At 35.1% G+C, this 21050-nt stretch overlaps 4 protein-coding genes across 8 annotated transcripts in view; 2 read left to right on the forward strand and 2 right to left on the reverse strand.

The window, feature by feature from the left end:
- Positions 1-952: 952 nt before the first annotated feature.
- On the reverse strand, positions 953-4343 carry LOC125856355 (GATA transcription factor 25-like). The gene is made up of 7 exons (XM_049535876.1): positions 3949-4343; positions 3010-3093; positions 2800-2933; positions 1675-1755; positions 1389-1494; positions 1134-1190; positions 953-1033 (listed from the first exon to the last, which is right to left on the reverse strand). The coding sequence occupies exons 1-7, from the start codon at positions 4213-4215 to the stop codon at positions 953-955; spliced, it is 810 nt and encodes a 269-aa protein (XP_049391833.1). The 5' UTR covers positions 4216-4343.
- A 3935-nt stretch (positions 4344-8278) lies between these two features.
- LOC125854781 (uncharacterized) lies at positions 8279-9671 on the forward strand. Its single transcript, XM_049534363.1, has 3 exons — positions 8279-8798; positions 8893-8948; positions 9618-9671. The coding sequence occupies exons 1-3, from the start codon at positions 8279-8281 to the stop codon at positions 9669-9671; spliced, it is 630 nt and encodes a 209-aa protein (XP_049390320.1).
- Positions 9672-13790: 4119 nt separating this feature from the next.
- LOC125854825 (F-box protein At5g39450-like) lies at positions 13791-16985 on the forward strand. The gene is made up of 2 exons (XM_049534411.1): positions 13791-14049; positions 14636-16985. The coding sequence occupies exon 2, from the start codon at positions 14698-14700 to the stop codon at positions 16582-16584; it is 1887 nt and encodes a 628-aa protein (XP_049390368.1). The 5' UTR covers positions 13791-14049; positions 14636-14697; the 3' UTR covers positions 16585-16985.
- Positions 16986-18568: 1583 nt separating this feature from the next.
- Positions 18569-21050, reverse strand: part of LOC125856808 (BEACH domain-containing protein B) — a 39723-nt gene continuing 37241 nt past the window's right edge. For 4 of the 5 annotated variants that reach the window (XR_007445566.1, XR_007445564.1, XR_007445565.1 and 1 more), the window contains 2 exons: positions 19381-20146; positions 18569-19044 (listed from right to left, as the gene is read on the reverse strand). Coding sequence is in view for 1 of the 5 variants with exons in the window: in XM_049536443.1 (XP_049392400.1) it covers positions 19449-20146 (698 nt within the window). In the remaining 4 variants the exon portion in view is untranslated. Of the gene's footprint in view, positions 19045-19379; positions 20147-21050 lie in introns of those variants that run through there. The other variant, XM_049536443.1, reaches the window with a different exon arrangement.

Genomic DNA, 21050 nt, shown 5'->3' on the forward strand with positions numbered 1-21050 from the left:
ATTAATGAAACATGTCATAAATAATGATCTTTCACTTAAAATAACTCTGATTAATTAATTTGTTGTGTTTGCATATAATGATAATGTGTTTTTTACTTCTCTACTTTTTTCTAAAGGGTATAATGGCCAAAGAGAATGCAAACCCCATATTGTTGAAAATAAAATAAACATACTGTACCATTTTCAATATCTCCCTGCTGTCTTCATCCAACTTAATTCTACTAATATGCCTAAACATATTGATTTTGATTAAATACATTGTCTAGCATTTCTAAGCTGAAACAAAAAAACAAATAAGAATCATCCCATTTTCATGCGAGGTTCGAGGAAGAGCTGCACCCATAGGGGCGTGATGTAGTCAACCTAATGCAAACATCAAATGGACTAATGACCTATCACCTATATGCCACACGGAGACAATTTTACTATTTTTCCAAGGCTCCGCTCGGAGGGAATATGAAAAATAAAATATACATCAGTCATCACATGTGAAAGTATAGATCATATGATCATTCTTCAGAATAAGATTATGATTATCCAAAGAGACAAAGTTCGATATACATCAGTAAGAAGCTTAATCTAAATGCTAGATAGGTAACTCCGTAACAAGATCCAATATAAATTAAAAAGACTGCTTAATATATCAGGTCTTGATGCGAGAAACTGCAAATTCCTATTGAACTTCAAGTAACACCGGTAAATACAAGTGCATGAGAGAGATCCTTTGCTTTAACCAACAAATTTTAGCTAAGTTGTTAATCTGTCAATATAAACTTTAAAAGAAAAGAACAAAATTTGTGATAGTTCTCAATCGTGTCATCAAGTTGTTGAGAAAGTTTTAGTGATGAAATGTACCTGTAGTACGTATATATAATCTTTCAGTTGGATGAGAAGAAGATATGTTGATATAGTATGGCTTTCTTTCTAAGGCATCAAAGTCTTAGTCGAGGAATCACTGGCAGACTGATGAAGAAACTTGATAAGAGACGGAACATGGAGGAGCTCCATAGTCGGTGTTGTTGCAATCTTCATCCTACATGGATTAAGAAGTAGGCCGTGCAAAACAGCTTTAGAAAGATTCAATTCTTACACCAACATAGGATTGCTATTCAGCAATAAAATAAACCAATTACCTCTAGTTCGAGCTCAGTATTGTCATAGGATGCCTTATAGAGAGTCCTCATTATCCCCTGCAGAGTGATATAACAAGAAGTAAGGAATCAATAGTTTGCAACTTTTTTCTGCCTAACAAGAAATTGTTACAAAGAATGCTAGAGGAGCCATGTATCAAAACATAGGAAAGGCGGGCAGAGCAAACATTCTATGGTAATTTGTAACGATAATTTACATATGCATGCATTGCAGTATTTGATGATGTACATGCCAACCTTATTTGCCCAAGTGAGGCCACATGCATTGCAAAGATTCCTTTGTCCATCAGGACCACGCCTCATCATAGGGGTGGCCTTTGAACTAGTTCCACAATGGATGCACCTAGAAAACGAGATAGAGAGTTAGAATCAACATTTGCTTAGGCATCCAACATCAACAAAATATTTCTTGCATACAAAAGTAGTTTTGAACACAAACCAAACCATACACATCAACTAATTTTTTAGAAGATATTATTCTCAAGAAAAAAAGCAGAACTATTTCTCATATTCAAAAACATACCGAGTTTCTTCTGAAGGGGTGTCGTCCTGTTTTGGTCCAGTAGAACCTTTTCGAGCAAATAAGCCATTCTTACGCTTCATTCTGATTATTTATAAATGTGAATAATAAGCAGAAGAAATCAAAAACTGGAATTGAAGAACAGCTGTTAAATCTTCCATGCATTTTTTGATGACATTCCACAACCTGCTTAAACAAGAACAAGAAACTGTGGAAGGTGGCAGATATGTGTGTGTACTGCAAGAGCTATTGTCATTTAGGAAATGTTTTGCATCGTATTGCAGCATTTCATTTCTTAGAACAATGAAATTCTTGCACATCATTTTTATACTAAAAACACATGTAATGAATGAAATGTCAAATTCATCAGGAGTGTTACTTGTCAGAGTCAACTTTCTAAAGCAATTCTTTTTAACGAATCCAGCGTTGTTGCAGGCTGCCATATGACTATTATAAAAGATAGTACATCTACACAATCAACACACTTCTTTTACCAACAGAAGTAAATCAGTGAGTTTTTCCCAGCATATTAAATTGCCAGTTCAAATCTTTAAGATGGACATCCCCACTTAATTGAATCAAGCAAACTATCTTCTTGATTACTTTATTTCCTAACTTAAAATCATAAGAGAAAAAGGTCTGGAATGAAGAAGTTTCCAAACATCAGATTCGGGTAATAATCAAATAGTTGTGTGTTACAGGAAACTGAATGAGAAATACAGCACGAGTTATTTCTCATATGTTATCAGAAAAAGGGAGACATAATTAGTAATTATGGTTTCATGGAGACTAATTTAGTGATAATGGTTTCATCAAGTCATGGCGGTCAACAGAAGAACTTATCCCGTTCAAGTCAAGTAAACTCTATATGCAAAGCTTTGATTTGTAAATGTGATTGCAATATATTCTAAAAACTTTTGGTTTTGTTGATAAAGTTTGATCAGCCTCTTCTTTTTTTTTAATAACAGTGGTGTCCGGGCCAAAAAATTGATCAGCCCTGATAGGGATTAATTTCATAGAGCAATCTTGTGCATAAGTTCATTGGAGTGCTAGAATTCTACTCTTACTGAAACAAAAAAAGAGGAGATAGAAGTTCCATTTAGGCTATAGGTAGATCAGTCAATGTACCTGAACGCAACTTCTTGGCGGATACCATATCTGATTTTCTTTTCATAGCATCTCTTTTTCCTCTTTTCATAAAATCTAATGAGGGATTCAAGTCTTTTTGGATCTGCACAGTGCACTGGATGGTCCACATAATCCTAAGGCAAAAAATCACCAAATATTACAAGGATGCAGATGCAAACCAAAAGAAGAAACTTGCATAGAAAAGGATACCTTCTGGTTTGCACTCGACAAACCTAAAGCTTGTGTGCCTGGACAATACTCATATCCACCCAAAAGTTGAAAAAGCGAATGGACCTATGACAATGAACCATCGTTACTCGTTAGCCTAATGCTTCACAATCAGATTAAAGAAATATCCAGCCAAATGCAACAGTCAGTTTTCCATTCCCATTTAAAGAGTAAAGCTAAGAAACAAGCCAATAGAGACATAATTAGTTACATAACTGTTGCAGGCTCATCAAGAAGTTTCTAGTTCATCCAATACCGCCCCTCTATACACAACTATCACTACAACATAATCCAAACCAACTGAAGTCGTCTATATGAATCATCAATATCCATCCTGCTCACTAAACCCCTAAAGATAATTCCTTTATTGCATAAAAGAAAACAAAAGCCCTGAACCTCGAGACAATCAAGCTACAAACTTTAAGGATAAGCCATAAACATTGATCATTAATCTCATGTGTTGGCTCTTCAATCTGAATGATCAAAATTAAACCGGCTTCAACACATTTAAGCACGCCAAACACATTAACACTATCTCAATCTCTATGGAAAAAAGGAGAAGTATAGAAAAAAATCCTCAAACATTACCGGGAATAAAAGAATCAATATCAATCCAACTGCACCTCAATTACAAATTAGCTGGTGTCATCTATTAACTTAAGCTACATACAACTCTTATTACAAGTGGATTGAGAATCATGAGGTGTAACTATCAAATCTCAACACTGACAAAAACACTAGTGATTTCTTCCTCATCTTTCATAGCTTGGTTGACAGCTTGGAATTAGTTGAGGCGTGCAAAAGCTAGCCCGGACACCATGGTTTATCAAAAAAAAAAATCTTAAAGCATTTTTATACTGATCCTCAACTTATACATACACTTCACAAATTACACAATTAAAACAATTAAAAAGTGCTCACCTTATGAGTAGTAACACCATCAAAAACATAAATTTTGCCACGAAACGATATAGTGAGTTGATCAAACTTAGCCTCTCGATTTTGCAGAGCAACGACATCAGAAGCACTACAAACTGTGTAATGAGGCATCGTGACCTTAACACTATCCACCCGACCTCCGTACCCAACCGGAAAATTTCCAACCGCCTTTTCATTTCCCGCCGGAACTTCCTCGCCGGCGCCGGAAAAGTGGCTATCCACATTCATCGCTTGCATTTGACAGTTCATTTTTTGCAGTTCACAGTAATACTATTTGTGAAATCATTTAGTACTATATAGAAATTTCGATTTCGTACTGACATTTTTCTGCAGCAAGGGAAACAGAGGAATGGAAGAAGAGAAGAAGGGTGTGAGGACTGAGGGAACAGAATTTGCCCCTCAAAGTTGGAGATAATTACGTGATTTACCAGCTTGTTAAGAGCGGGACAGTGGGGATATTTTTGGAATTCACGGAGAATGTGTTAACGGAAAATTGTCGTCCGTACCGAAAATAACAGAGTGCCTTTTCGCGCTTTTTTTTTTGTTTTTTTCGTTTTTAATTCGTAATAGAATGTTTTAAAGTAATAATGTAATTTTTGGAAGTTTCTTTATAGAACATTTTGATTGAGAAGTTAATTGATCGGAACTTTGGTAATATTATTCACAATCAGTACGGTTTATATTAGATTATATATAATAATGTTTTTGAGAAAAGGTGATGAAAATGTGGGTGAGAAAGGGTATGGATCCATTTTTAGTATCAATTCAGATTCATGCCACGATATTAATACAAAAGTTATTATCTTGTGAGGAGACTAATGAGAAAATATAAAAAGGAAAAAGATGACTTACCTATAGTGTTCATTAACCTAGAAATGACGTACCTAGAACAAAATCCCACGGAAGTTTTATGAAGATGTGTAAAGGCTAGATGAGGCTTACGTTATGATAAAAGACATGTATGATGAAGTTCAAACTCAAATAAAAATTGTGGAGGTGGGTGAAGACTAAGAACACTTTTCAGTCGAGATGAGATTACACCAGTGACCAGTGCCTAACCCATTTTTATTTGTCTTGTGGATGAATTGACACAACATGTTCAATATGAAAGATCATGATGTATGTTGCTTGTCAGTGACATAATACTAGTTAATGGGACTCATAGTTGGATGGGTGGAGACAAATTCTAGAGTCTAAAGGATTCAAGTTATTGAGTTGGACAGTAATATAATATTACAATTTCAGTGATACACACATAAGGCGAAACTTAATAATTCACAAATTATTCCAAAGAGAAAAAAAAGTTTTAAATATCTTGATCTAAGAAAATGAAGTGATTGACGATGACGTCACACGTCGTATTGATGAAAATCATGCTTCCAAAGTCTTATGTGATAAATAAGTACCACTAACCTTAAAGGTAAGTAACTATACATAATACTGATAGTTAAATCTACTTTATTATATGAGGTAAAATATTAATCAATTAAGAACTTTCATGCTCAAACCAAATTGCAAAAATAAAAATATAGAGATAAATGTGTGTATACACTATGTCATCAAAGAAGAGACTCAAACCATATGAATGATCACTTAATCTTAGATAAGCGGCCTATCATAGTCACTCAACTTTGGATATGGATGGTGCAAATTAAAAATTGATTAGCAAAATCAATTACTAAAAAAATTCAAAAACTATGAAAGATAACTGCTAGCATAAAACAAGATGATTTCAATTAGTTACATAAATTATGAATTTAATTAGCTATTTGAATATATATACTGTAAAGGGGCCGATCTTTGAACACAAATAGTTCGCTGATGTAACCCGCTTTGGCAGCCAACAACCTTGTCGACTTCAGCCTTCCAACGCTTAGCCAAATTTAGGACTGTTTTGGTGTTAACTCGAAAAATAGGTAGCAACGTTTTTGAGTCTAACTCTTGGACATTTTAAGCAACATAAAACAGTAGACGACAATATAATTAAAGCCACAAAAATATAAAATGAGACAAAGGCAACCAGCTTTACAGAAAACTTAATTTCCAACTTGTATTAATAAAGTGAATACAAGAACACTCTCAAATCGTACCAACCTTGGTACTATAAGATCACCCTAGACCTTAACTAAGATTTGACACTCTAATTAGTATTCCCTAATACTTAGAACAATCAAACCCAAAATTACACCATAGGCAGCCTGCACATTTATAATACTATGTGCAGCCAACTATCGACAAGTGGCGTAATTAAAATAAAACACTTGTTGGCCTTAGCCTGATCCTTTCCTATGTAGTTGACAACCCACAACTACTTGGTATATTCAAAATAATTCAAACAAGGCGCCAAAACCAAGCTCTACACGAAATGGGATAAAGCTGCACTTTTTAGTAACCGCCGGTCATGTGTTTGGCATGTATTTTGTAACCGCCAGTCAGCTTTGACATTGTTTGCCTTTTGGACGAGCTCTTCCCATGTTTAACACTGCCATACTTAGCCTTTTCAGCCTTGCATTGTTCCCACTCAATGCTGCCACACCAAGGTCACAAATCTATGGCATTGCTTCATCCCGTGTTGGCATCAAAGCCCTTTCATTGATGCCTTAGTCTTGCTGGTCGTTTGCCCTTGTTCATTCTTTGAATATCAATGATATGCCCACACAACATTGTTAAGCTTTCATCTTGTCAAGTCCTCACCAAGCTGCCTTGTCTTCAAGTCCTTGGTCCTCACTTGTTGCTTCGAAATCAGGCCATGGTGCCATTGCGCACACCTTAACTTCGTCAACAGTCCGTCGTCAACTTAGCCTTGCATGTTTGTTTCCTTGGTTTATGCAAGGGACAAGGTTAACATGCTTAATACCTTGTCCATGCTGCCATTTAATTGAGTGACTTAGATCAGGAGTCTAACATATACCTAAGTAAGTAAAGAAAGAAACTTTTAGCATTGACCACCAAGGAAATTGCCCGCAATCTGGGGTTGATTCGTGGAGTGGAAGAATTCTTCCATTTCAAAATGTACTCACAAGAAGGTTGCTTCAGTTTCTTCCATTGATTGGTCATTGAAACTGAACTTTCATTGTTATTTGTTGCGGCTTGTAGTTGTAAATATTTTTCAGATTTGGACATATATTCTTTGTTATTTTTCCATGTTCTTCCTAGAGATTTCTTAAAAAATAGAGATAATAGAAAAATAATTTTCTTCCCATTTTCAATCGATCACTCAATACTCAAAAACGTTCGTCGAAGCCCCACCGATTGAAACCTCCCAAAATTTTACTCCTTTTTGAAGTAATTTATTTCTTGGTTGTTTCTTGTTATTGGTTTATTTTAAGCTTAATGGGGTGTGAAGAAGGTGAGGAGAGTGGGGTGTGAAGAAGAAGGGATGTGGGGGGTGGGGCTTAAGAAATATTTTGAGTTTTATTTTTATTTTTACTTTAATAATTATCTGACGCGCATGATTTTTTAAAAATTATTATTATCTTGTCATGTCAGCTTTAGGGATAAATAAATTCACTTTTAAATAGCAGAGGTGTGTAATAGGTCGTTATGATAGTTTAAGCGTGTAACTGACTTTTTGATACAAGTTAGGAGGAACTATGCCTTTTCCCATTCAATTAATGAAAAATTACGAGAGATAAATTCTTTTTATGGAACTGCTAAAATTAGATGATATAATCAATTATAGAAAATATAAATTTAATTATTTAAGTATACCCCATATTCCGTAATATATCTAAAATATTCATATTTAAGACAAATACCATATTAATAATGAAGAATAACAAGCAAAACAAAAACAAATTAAAGAACAAGAAAATAACAATAATAGATTTAACTGAGAACTCAATAATTAGGTTTTTGTCATTTTGTTTCAAAATAAGTGATGTTTTAGTATCTCAAGAAAAAATTGATCTCATTCTTCCCAAAATATCCTTATTTTAATACATAAAATTTTACATCATTAAAAATTACTTTTTAGAATTCGCAACTTCTTAATTAAGAGATCCAAATTAAAAATATCAATATTTCCTTTTTAGATGGGATTGGCTTTACTAATCCAATTTGATATTTGTCCTACTTAAACTCTGATACGTAATTGCTTGCTAACCAAGGAAGACAGAAAAATCAATACATTAAAGTCTAATTAGTTCCCTAACCTAACTACTTCAGGATTCTAATTTTAATAAATTTGACAAAAATTCTCTTAATTAACCATACAATATTAGGATTCAAGTCTATAAATAGGGTACGTTGTTCTGTTTAATCACATAGAAATTAAGTTTAGATACATATTTTAGGGTTCTTCATAAAAAACATGGATATTACTGAAGTTGATCATTATGTTGTATTGGATTTACCATCCGGTGAACAAGGTGCCAAGCTTTCTCAGCAGGAAATATCGAAAGCCTATCGAAAAAAAGCATTAGAGTTGCATCCAGACAAGAGGCCGGATGATCCGAATGCTCATGAGAATTTTCGAAAGCTCAAGACTTCTTACGATATTCTCAAGGATGAAAAAAATAGGAAGTTATTTGATAGTACTCGAAAGATTACGATATCAGATCTCGATCTTAAGGCAAGAGCAGAGGCAGAGGCAAGAGAGCGTGCTGCTGCTGCTGCTGCTGAACGTTATGATTTCGTCGAAAAGGAGGAACTAAGATTGGCTAGGATTGCTGCGCATAATGCTCAAAGAATGGCTGGTAGAAAACACAAAGAGGCTGGACGAAAAATTAACCATGGAAGGGCTCGAATTCGTGCAATGCGTTATGTAAACAAAGTGTCACGAAGTATTTCTAGTGGAAAAACTAAGAAGGAAGCTGATCGAATTCTGGCCAGTTATTCAAAGAAAAAGCTGTGATGGTTGAATTTTTTTTAATAGTTTGTGGTCAATTTTTTACCTGAGAGTTTTTAATTTGTTTTTGTTGACAGGTATTAATATTATGCTCTCCTCTGCTCTTTGGGACATGGTAGAGATTTCTTACTTGGTACTATAAATATTTAGTTACTAAAAAATTATGTTTCTCCAATTTTGCCCAATGATCACAAAGTTTTAAATTATTCTCAGGTTATTTTTGTGTTGTGTTTACATATTAACTATAGTCTATATTCATGCTAAATGTGTTGTTTTATTATTTGATATATGAAGGTGCTGTGAATGTGGATAGCGAAAGTCATGATTGATCAAACACCAATACAACTTTTCATCTGACCTCCGATTCCAATTGCTCATCTGATCCTATTTGATTGTATTAACCTTCTCTCTATTAACTTATTGTCCATGGATTCAACTACTCATGTGATGTGCTGAATTCAAAAATTGTTCTTGTCAGAGGCGAATCCAGGATTTCAAGAAAACGGGTGCACCATTGCTTTAGAATTTCATTTTTTTTTTTTGGAAAAAACGAGTGTTATTAGTTACTAAAAAAAATAGAAGTGAATTGTGGCTGGCTGGGATTGAACTCAGGACCTTGGTGTTAAAATCTGGCTGTCAAACCAGTGAACCATCCAGCAACTTTAAGAACGGGTTCAACAAGTGTTTATTTAATATGTTCTTTAATAATTATACAAGTAATATATGGAGTTTAGTCGGAGGACCACGGGTTCGGGTGACCCAATTTTTACACATAAATTCGCCACTGGTTCTTGTGAACCAGGGCTCACCAGACGGAGCTAGATTTTCCGTTCTGAAATTTAGAGAAGGTAACTGATTGAGTTCTAGATAAATTATATCAACATCTTTTAACTATAATTTTAATCACAAATACAGCATCTAAGCCAAAGTTATTGGGTTCTGTCGAACCCCTAAATGACCGGCTGTGAAATTAGTAAGAAAACTGCTTCCAAAGTGCTTCGGAGCAGCCCAACCCTCAGGGAAAGAGCCTTACCATTAACAGATATAAAGACAGATAGAAGAGCTGCAAGCAAGAATGTAGAGCAAGAAGGTAGAAAAAAATAAAAAAGACTAATCCACTACATAAGAAAAAACTAGAATTAGATCTTGGCACAAGATCGTCATTACCAAACCTCTTTTCCAGCTCATCATAACTTTTTTTTGTGACTCGGCTCAAGTTCATCATACATAATTTTATTTCTTCTTCTTCGTAATCTATTGATCACAAATCTGCAATTACTCTTCTTTCTTAATTAAAATTCCCCTTTTCCGACAGCTACAGTTTCTAAGCTGGACGACTGGTATTCTCTTGATGAAAGGTATATTCAGGTATGCTGCTCCTTCTTAAAAGGATCAAAGGGAAAATCTTGCCTTCTCTCCTAACGAATGAATTCCCATTTGTTACTCCATTTCACTACTTGGAGTGAGGTTTTCTCTTATTATAAATAATACAGGCACACATCTATCTGAATAATGGACTAGGTTAACCAAGACGCATTCAGTCTTCTATAGCGACTTTCAGACCATTCCAATCATTGTATTCTTCTCAACCTCTCCTCGGTCACTGGACTGGGTTACTGAACTCCACCTTCCAAATGTACCTAGAGGACGAGTCAAACGCATCAGAGCGACGATCAAGGAGTCGGTTCCCCACTGGAAGGGGGACTTGAGATTTCCATCTCAAGGCATATCACGACATGCAGGCAACACCAGCGAGACCTTGGAAAGCAACCTGATTGGGTGTCCGAGAATTCATAGTACTTGCATCCTCCCAAACTTTATATTCATCATTTTTTAAAAACGAGGGGATGGGATCTCTTTTCTGCAACAGAAGAAAAGGGAGCAGATTTGACATGACACAACCTAACGATATATAAATCCAATACCAATGCTACATCCATTACCTCTTGAATTTTGGATTTGAAGGGGTTATCCCTTCAATCCTTATTTGAAAGCGAAAATAGTAATTATCTTTGTGAGGCTGTAAAGCCTAAGCATATACAAATCTTTCCAAAAGATTTGGTATTCGATGGAGAGTGAGAAATCTTTGAGCTGACTGTTATCCTTAATTGGTTGAAACAATGGTTGACTTGGGTTTCTTGGTATCATAGTATCACTAGATGGCCAATATCCACTACTTTAACGAACAATTGTATTTCGTTGCTTACGTATTAATAGAGACTTTTTTATTGACCAGTTATTATGGACCCTTGCAATCCCCAACCACCCCACTTGATTGTTGAGATGGAGGATAATATATCTAGTCTTGGTGGTATGTCGCAATCTGAATTTTTGACTGAAAAACGGATAGTAGGGTCAACATTTTTGCTGCTACAAAATCCCATGCTACGGAATGAATCTAGTCATCATCTGATTTAGCTCTTTTAGTATGGATATGACTTAATTATAAGGAAGCGAATGACTTGAGTTCAAGTAGTTCGGCTAAGCAGACAAAAGAGATCATGGAAAAAGCGGATCGTGAGACTCATGTGTTCAATTCTGGTTGAAGTATCTGGTGCACTATTATATGTTACATGAATTCATGAATACGAGGAACTAGATGGTCCTAAAGGTGGATGTCACACCTAGGGCCGTCTTAACCACTAGGCCACTAAAGTCATCGCTTGGGGCCTCATATTTTTGGGGCCCCCAATTTAAATAAATATACTTATACATATTACTTAAAATTATATGTATTTTTAAATTAAAAAAAACATGTAAGAAGTATAGAAAAAAAACAAAATAGTTGTTAGTTTTCACCACTTTTCTAAGGGAATGAAACATTTTTTGAAAATAATTTCCTTAAGTGGGAAATTGTGTTTCCTTATTTATCTCCTAAAAATTTGACCTTATATTATTATTTACCTTATACTCATCTTTTTTATTCTCCATTTTATTATTTTTATTTTCAATATTGAACTCTCTTCTAAAAAAAAGATTTATGTTGCTTACAAGTTAAAAAAGAACAAAATTTGCTTTTGAGTGTCTTCTTCAAAATCTTAAGAAGTGCAACAAGCAATCATTCTATTGAAAAAACGCAACACTATTTCAACATTATTATATCAACTTATCGAATTCGTGAGCCAGGTTTTATTATTCTAACTTTATTTTATAATTTTTCGTGAACTTTTGTTATTGTTAATATTCTTAGTTAGTAAGTATATATATTCTTGTTTTAGTTATTATTAAGAGAAATAATACAAGTAGAAGATTATGATTTAATGAAAATACTCCATCAAATAAAAAGACTTGATTCTTTTCCTAATGCATAAATTGCTTATAGAATAATGTTAACAATTCCTGTGACTATTGCCTCGGCCGAAAGAAGTTTTTCGAAACTAAAATTGATAAAATCTTATCTGAGATCAACAATGTGAGATTGAATGCATTAGCTATATTATCAATTGAAAAGGAATTACTAAAATAAATCGATTAGAAAACAGTAATTAATGATTTCACATCTAAAAAGGCAAGAAAAATAGATTTTAAATAGATATATACATGATTAATATTTTTTTTAAAAAAAATAAAATTACGCCCCCTCTTTAAGGTTTGGCTTTAGGCCCCCAATCTTGTTGAGTCGGCCCTGGTCACACCTCTAATTTTTGGGGCGTCCATTCCCCCATAAGAGGGAACAACCATCTCATTCAACATTGTAGGGATCTGTAAAAAGATAAATTGAAGTAAATTAGATCAAATTAAGAAGTAATAGAACGTAATTGTAAAAATCAATAGTATTTGGATTGGTGTGGTTTAGTTCGAAAAAAATCGAACTGAAATCGACAAATTATATACATATATTTTATTATTATACATACATAATATATTATTTTAAAAAACAATTTTCTTACATGTGTTTTCATCAAAATTTATTTATAATTTACTTATGAAAGCAAAAATGCTCAAGGTGAGAATATTTATCTTATTGGTTTATGTATATGAGTGTCTGACAATTCTTTATGAGATTGAAATGTCAATGTCTCTTCCTTCTAAGCCAAAATAATGAATTGTGAAGATTTATTCATAGTAAATTCAATGATTGAAAGTTATGTAATGCCAATCATTCTAACTATTTTTCGTTTTGAATGGATTGTTGTCACTTTTTCACGTTTTGAATGAATTATTTCTTTTATTTTTGTCTATGATTAATAATTGTATAACCGAACCGAAATCGATATATTAGATTCGATTTGGTTTGGTTTTGATAATTTTAAAAAAAAATAAGTTGGTTTGGTTTTGACCAATAACTGATCCAAATCGACCTGTGAACACCCCTAAACTTGTACATAAATCTAAAATTGATGGAAGCATAACTAGTCATTGCATAGATTTTGAGCGGAAAAAAATCACAATTTCAAATGAAGAAGATATTGTTATTTTGTGAATCCATTCGGTCGCAAAAGTGGATGGAGTGTCATGATCCGCCATATCATCATGTCAATTAGGCATTATTTGGCATACAGTTATTGATATGGAAAGCTTACATAGGAAGAAAGCTAGTCTATAGTGGAAGATTCTAGAGATATGTGGAGATTTATCATTGAAGATCTTAGAATTTCACGGATTTGTATGAAAGGTCCTTGGGATCTTCTAGTTATGTAGAAATAAGAATGACTTATTTGTAAATATAGGAGACTTGTCTAATAATTATTATTACATATTATCTCTTTTAAATAAGTAGAGCAGCATCCATTTATAAAATAATTAAGTAGGAATCAAGCAAAATTTTCTAGTCTTCAATAATACAAAAGTCTTCTTTCTTAAATTCCTCAGCAATCTATTACTAATATAATTTACGAGGTAATTATTACCTACTTAAGAGTATAATTTATAGGATAAGTTTATTATAAATAAAATTTGACTAGTTGTTGAATATATTTTTATTTGATATAAATGATTTGTAATCAACTAATCATGGACTTTCAATTATTCAGAGTCACATCCCTTTGTTAAAATACCATTCCAAAAAAGCTGCTTATTTGTCTCTTTCAAGAAACCTCACATTCTTCATCATCATTAATGGGCTTTGACAGGAATAAAAACGAGTTGTTCATTCAGTTTTGGTTGGTGGACGACTGATGACTCTCACCAAGTCCAAGATTCACATCAATCTAAATTGGGACTTTAGCAATTTTGCATAGGAAAGTTGATTTCATTTCTCAGTGGGTGGGATTCTGTGGGAACCAAATGACAAAGTAAGATTTTCTTGCTGTTTTTCTGTATGGGTTGTTAGATCTTGCTTTGCTTTATAACCCCTTTCTTGTGCTTTTACCCAATTTCTGTATATCTTTAACTTGATCAAGTTTTTGCTGCAAAATCTTGAATCCCAAATCAAGAAAGTTAGGGTTCTTTCCCTCTTGAGTAATTGAGTTTTGATGCTGATCATTCTGTAGTTTTTTTTTTTTTTTTTTTTTTTTTTTTTCGGAAGTTATAGCAAATTCTTGAATCTAAATTTAAGAAAGTAGGTTTCTATGTGAATGATTACCCCTCTTGAGTAATTGAGCTTTGATGGGCCGTTTGGCAAATCATTTTGTAGTTTTTTTCTTTAATGAATTTGGGAAGTTAAAAGCAAAATCTTGAATCCCAATTTAAGAAAGTAGGGTTCTTTGTGAATGATTACCCCTCTTGAGTAATTGAGTTTTTGATGACTGTTTGGCAGATCATTCTGTAGTATTTTCTAATGAATTTGGGAAGTTATAGCAAAATCTTGAATCCCAATTTAAGAAAGTAGGGTTCTTTGTGAATGATTATGTAATTGAGTTTTGATGGGCTGTTTGGCAGGTCATTCTGTAGGATTTTTTAGGAATTGGGAAGTTATAGCAAAATCTTGAATCCCAATTGAGATGTGCGGAAGTGGTACAACTACTACTACTATGTTGCCTGAAGTTTGTGGATCTAGCTTCCTTTTATCACTGCCTGATGACGTGTTTGCGATAGTAAGTAGATCACTTTCACCAAGGGATGTATGTAATCTTGGTTTATGCTGTAGAAACTTGCATGATTTAGCTGCCTCTGAGAAGGTTTGGCTATCGCAATGTGAAATGTTTGGGGTGGTTCCTTATCGGGACGTTATTGAATGGCGAAAGGGAGTTTGTTCCTACAAGGCGCTTTGTCACTTCCTTGTAAGCATAAAGCCTTTGCTTGGTATTTGGGTTCATCAAAATCCTGAACTCGGCAATGTTGTTTATGTTATGCCTGGTTTTATCTCCGCAGTTGGTTGTCGGATTATTCCCCAAGAACTCGGTCCATTAGGCCTTGAAGACAGTCCAATTTTGTGGTCGCCTGTATTTGAAGTCATTTCTGATTTTGAGGGTTCTGCTGCATTTTTCCTTCATGGTAGGGAGAATGGAACTGACTATGTTTATCCTGGTTCGCTCAAGAAGGTCGAGAGGACTTGCAATGTGCTTATGTTAGAGGTTGAGCCTCAGCAGTACACAAGTGGGGGTAAGTTGTTCCACAGCAAGAGTTTTATTCATCCTTCAGAGAATGAGGCATCACGGAAGATATGCAGATCCAATAGTGGGGTTTCTGTGTCAGAGAAGGTAACGGAACAGCGTGCAACAACAGTGCCCTTTGGCAGGCTTGCATTTGCTGATAGGAGAAAGTTGCTTGACACAGTTACTAACCAAGTTCGTCAAACGCTGCCAGATGCTAAAGATGCCATATTATTTCCTCGTTTGAGAAGAGAGGAGGCTGATTTACGAGAGAATATGAAACTCTTGTATGAAAGGAGATTGCTCTTTATGCAAATGTACGATGGTGGTGGCGGTTTTACTGTCTGGAAGGCTGGTTCTGAGTTGCCTTTGCATCCTTCTCCTGTTGGATTGAGTGAGTTCAGACAGAGTCTTGATCTGATAAGTGGCTGTCATGCATCACAAACTGCTACTGATCATGAGAGTCGGAGTCGGAAGTCACTGGCTGGATATGTTAAACACAGTCTAAAATATATACTCAAGAAGTCAAACTCTATCAATGGCAAACGTGATCTCCTTGGAAAGAATTCCTCTGGCCACGGAAGTAAGCATGCCCAGCTTCACGAGTTCTTGCAGCCAGGTGATGCAATAGGGCTGACATTACATGCTTCAACTGTGAAGTTATCCTCTTATCGTGCTTGGCCAAATATGCACGAAAGTAAATATGCTCTGTACAAGTTGCCTATGCGGGCACCAGAAGTGGGCCAAGAATATGCTGGTGTATGGGGAGGGACTTTTGGTTGGCCCCCGGGGAGGCCTTCTGATGATAAGCCCGGAAAAGCATTGTTTCTTCTTTTGTTGTCTTATGAGGAGTCCCAAGGTCAGAAGCTACTTATTGCGACCAAGATATTAGAAGGTACACATTATGTTTTGCATCCTAATGGCTCAGCTATGTTTATAGTAAATATTGAAGAGCCTTCGAATGATCCATTTCCTTGGTGCACCGATGGGCATGATTCCAACCCTGTAGATGTTAAGCATGCTTTTATGGGTGAAGGTATTGCTAACGGGTATGGTTTTCGATATCCTGGTTCAAAACCTGGTTCACTCTTTGTAATCCATGATAAAATGCTTGCTTTTATATGGAAGGAGTCCAGGTCTGTGTTGGCCTTGCAGAGGCTCGATTTGCAAGAGGTTTTGAGCAAGGGGGAAAGGATCCCTGCTCTACCTCCGGTTTCCAATTTTGCATACCTTACCAGGTCCTATTCAAATGTGTTTGCCAATGGTCTAACTTCACCAAGGCAGAATCATCCGTAGGGATGACAAGCTAGCAGAGCAAAGAATCTTTTGCTAGAAATGGCCGAAAACCACAAAAAAAATAGGTGGAAAAAGCTTAAGTTTATTGTACTTGTAAGTTCGTTTAATTCACACAGCAGGGCGATTGAGGTGCGTGGTTTGCAAGTTACTCAACTGCTTGTGGCGTATGGCGAGATTTTTCAACTTTCTATTTATGATTCCTGGCAGGAATAAAGCTTCTTCAAACCATTCTGTAGTTTTATAATGAGGGTACCATTTCCATATTTATTGAACAATCTTTGTGCTGTTGCTAATTATGAAAGAGTCATAGTTTCCTTGAAGCAGGAATGAGGTAGCACCTTCTCTTGATATTATTTGTTATAAACTTATCTTCTATGAAAAAATTGATTGAGTTAATGTTTTCCATTGGGAATTAAGATTTTTGCAAATGTATAGGTTGATATGATTAAATTATTGAAATAAATTGGCATAATACTTTTTTAAAAAAAAAAAACCAAGGGCAATCATACACCTTGATGAATTCTAGGGTGGATGTAATTCAGTTCAAACGAAATAGGGAGGAACATTAATGAAGCATTAGAGGGTAATATTAGCAAAGCGGAAAAACAAAGAGGTAAGTGGAAACAACATCCTGGTCCTAGCTCCCCTTGAAAACGAACCTTGGAAGGGAACATGAGTTTCTTGCATTCAAGAGTTCTCTAAGGAGGTTAAGACGTGACTTAGAAAACGAAAATAGTGAGAATCGGGATCTTAAAAAGTAATTTCATAAGTGAGGTATTATCACTAATAAGATTAATTTAATATAATACAACATGAGTATTTGTGAGTTGAAAACTTTGGTATGGCTCCCCCCATCCCCACCCCTACCCCTACCCCTGTATGTGCCAAAGAAAATGCATTAGAAATGGTTCAACTAACATGTGAGTTAGTTTGAACATAAAAATTGTGTGATTTATACAAGAAAATAGGAAAACGAATTATCTGTTAAAAAGTACTTTTTGAACTGAAAAGGGAAAAGAACCTTTTTATTTTTTTTATTTTGAAGATTTTGAAAGATGAAATGAAGGATATTTCTGAATTCACATATTTATAGGTTAGTGGGACCTTTGTAGGTTAGAAAGTTTGTTTTCAAGAAATCTTTGGTTCAAGAAAAATTGTGTTAGAGGATATGTTTGTAAAAAAATATGAGTAAAATGCTATGATGAAATACTGAAGAAAGAAAAATAAGACAATAGAAATAATATTGATAACCAAAGTAAGAGGACATTAGCATAAATGCGTAATAATAATAACATTGGTAAGAGAGCACGGAGTTGCTCCAAACTAGAACCCTGTTCTACCACCGGGTAGAGAGAAATCACTCTACTATCAATTAATTATTCATCCTTATCCTCGATTTTCATGCTTCCCTACCTCCTCCTTCTCTTAACATGCTCGAACCATCTCAGATTGATAGTGTAATGACCATCTCGCTGTCTTCAACACGGCAATTGAATTCTCCGTGAAGATGCTATATGACTAGAACACATCAAATTGAAAATCTAATCCCAACCTCTTTGGAAGGAGCTCCAAGAAAATACTTGGCATCAAAATGGGGAATTTAAAACGCTCCCTACATTCTAATTTGTTTTTAAAGTATTTAACAGTGAGATTAAAGAAGACTGGAACTATGTGAGTTACTAACTGGGTCTAAGTTCACAAATTTATTTCACTGTTCATAAGTATGGCTGTAAACAGTAGTTCACTAGTAATAAGGTAATTAAGCTTTCAGTAGTAGTAATCTAAGCTTTTATATCCCTTCCCCTTGATCCCACAATGTAATATAAAAATTATACATAAACCAAAAAATATAAAATAAATAAATAAATAGGGTAAGCTTCACTTGCTTATATAAGAAAATTTCAACTAGAAGAGGAAGAAATACAGGCTCAAAATCATGCTAATAAATGAATGAAAAAGCTTAACAAAAGTGGAGACAGAAAAGGGAAATCACAATGAAATTTTCATTTAATAGTACTTATATGGTTTTCCTTATAAGGGTGTTAAGCCCATCTATACAAAAATCATTTGGGGCTAAACACCCAATGATCACAATCACAAGGTGCTAATTTTCAACGCGGTTTAATTACAGTTATCGCTTGATACAACATTTGAGGCCTCTCATACAAGGAAAATGTGCACAAAATGCTGTACACTAGGTGGTGGCAACTGCATCCACAAGTAGCTGAATATCACAAACACATCATGTTTGGATGGTGCTATATTCTGCCATTCTTTATCTTTCTACAGGTTGAGGCTCGAAAAATCCTGTCATGGATACAGCGATTTGAGGGCACTGCTATAATAGCTACTGAAGAAACATCCATATTTTCCTCTTCAAAAATGAAACACCAATCAGGTACTCGTACTCCATAATATAGCTCGTGTCTTTTTGATGACATAATTATGCTTCATTTCACCCTGAATGCCAATAGAAATGAACCAAGAAGGTTATTACAAGACAACAAAATCCAAACATCTGGGAAACTGATGCTTAGATTAGCCAACAAGAGTAAAATAATAACCAGTACTCGGTACTGCACTTAAGAACTGGGATACAAGAAGGTAGGATGCTTCACTTGGCATAGTTCAGGATCTTGGGTACAAAAGCAACAATAGCTTAACAAGTGGAAATAAAAAGGAAAGGATCAGGAAATGTACTCAATACTTCACAGCTAACTGCCAGGAGCTAACAACAGTCAGTAATGACACATCAAACCATATGAACTTTTCTCCATGAAAGACATAGAAGCATACCTCAATTCAGCATCACTTCCAGTGATGGTATTGTTAAATTTACACCACAGCCCAGAACAGCAAATTCACTATGTCATAGAAGCTTTGGATTTTGAATTCCTCGGAATGCTAGTTTTACGAAGTTGAGGGTTTTCTATTGAATAAACAAGAAGACTTCCATCCTTAGTCCCGGCTATAAAGCATTCTTCCGGTGTCACAGTTAGTGAAGTTACTATTTTCCCAATACCATTGTACTTCCCCACAATCTCAAGTGAGTTCATAGAGCGTACGATGATCAGCCCTTGATCTCCAGCACAAGCCAAGAACTCTCCGCAGCTACTGAGTTCAAGACAGTTTAGGCGGCCATTGGATTCAGAAGATGAAATGTGTTTGCCATTTATAGAGTAGAGGTGCAAACTAAGATCATCATCAGAATAAAGAACAATCCTTCCATGACGTGATGCAACAAGCTTTGACAGTGGACTGCCAGATGGATGTCGTAGGGATCTAACGTATCTCCCATCCCGTAGCGTATGGAAAACACAAGTTCCATCTTTTGATCCACTTATAACTATATCAAGCTCAATACTTGCATACAAGCACGTAATAACGTCATCATGACCACACAAAATATGGAAAGGGGCTTCAGCAATGATACAATCTTTCCGAGGAACCTCTGCTTGAGTGTGCTTTACTCGCTTTTCAGAGGTTCTGATGCGAACAATCTCCCAGATCATTACTGTTGTGTCGAAACTTCCAGTAGCCAGGATGCTTCCATCAGATGTAACTGCAACAATCAAAAATGGTTTAGAACTTAGCATTACTGTAAAATATAGAATAACTAAGAAATATGTCTTGCCAGTGCTGTAACCAGGCAGTACATTTTGATAAAGTAAACAATTTTATTAATGTTGGGAGAAGAAAACTGCTGCATACAGGAAGCATACCAAAGAAGCAGAGAACCTATCCCAAAATATGGTTGTCTACAAAAGACAGGATATTTAAAGAAACAAAACAAAAGAGGGTTTCTTATTCCTTTTTTATGAAGTAAATTGCCTTAGTTAAGGCATCAAGAAGATGCAGGGAGATCTAATTTACAAAATAGTTACCAAATGTAAAGATTTTGTGTATTTAAGTATAATATACATGATCAATGTATAGGTTTTGGATATTTGGGCTAGTGGCCGTAACTAAGTTCGGCTGACGGGCGAAAAATGAAAGAAGCCCAATTACATAAGGGGTCAAAAGGCTAGCTCCAGTACAATTCCTAGAAGCAGCTAAAAGTGTGGAAAAAAAAAAAAAACCTGTCAACAGCAAAAGGCTAGCTGCAAAACTATACCTATGCTAATATCAGGGAGCTAACAAAATCCAAAAATCATCAACACTGTTTCCCCTTTTTCTTTTTAGATGGGTAGGATGCTTATGGAAAACTCTGAAGACTTGCATCAAATATCGAGGCCAGTGCATGCTTATTCTCTGATAGTATTCATCCTAAACAGTCTATGAAGATCTAAAAGTCATAAAACAAAGAGATACCAAGTTAACATTTCAACCATGGTAATGATTATTGTCCCTCATCTGTGACCATTCCTATAGGAAGCCATGGAAAGACGAAAAAGGAAAAAAAGGTTTCAGAATTGTGCCCCATCCTCCTCGTAGTAATGAATATTGTCCCTCATCTGGGACCATTC

This window comes from Solanum stenotomum, chromosome 2 (assembly GCF_019186545.1).
Source record: "Solanum stenotomum isolate F172 chromosome 2, ASM1918654v1, whole genome shotgun sequence".
Classification (NCBI taxonomy): Eukaryota; Viridiplantae; Streptophyta; class Magnoliopsida; order Solanales; family Solanaceae; genus Solanum; species Solanum stenotomum.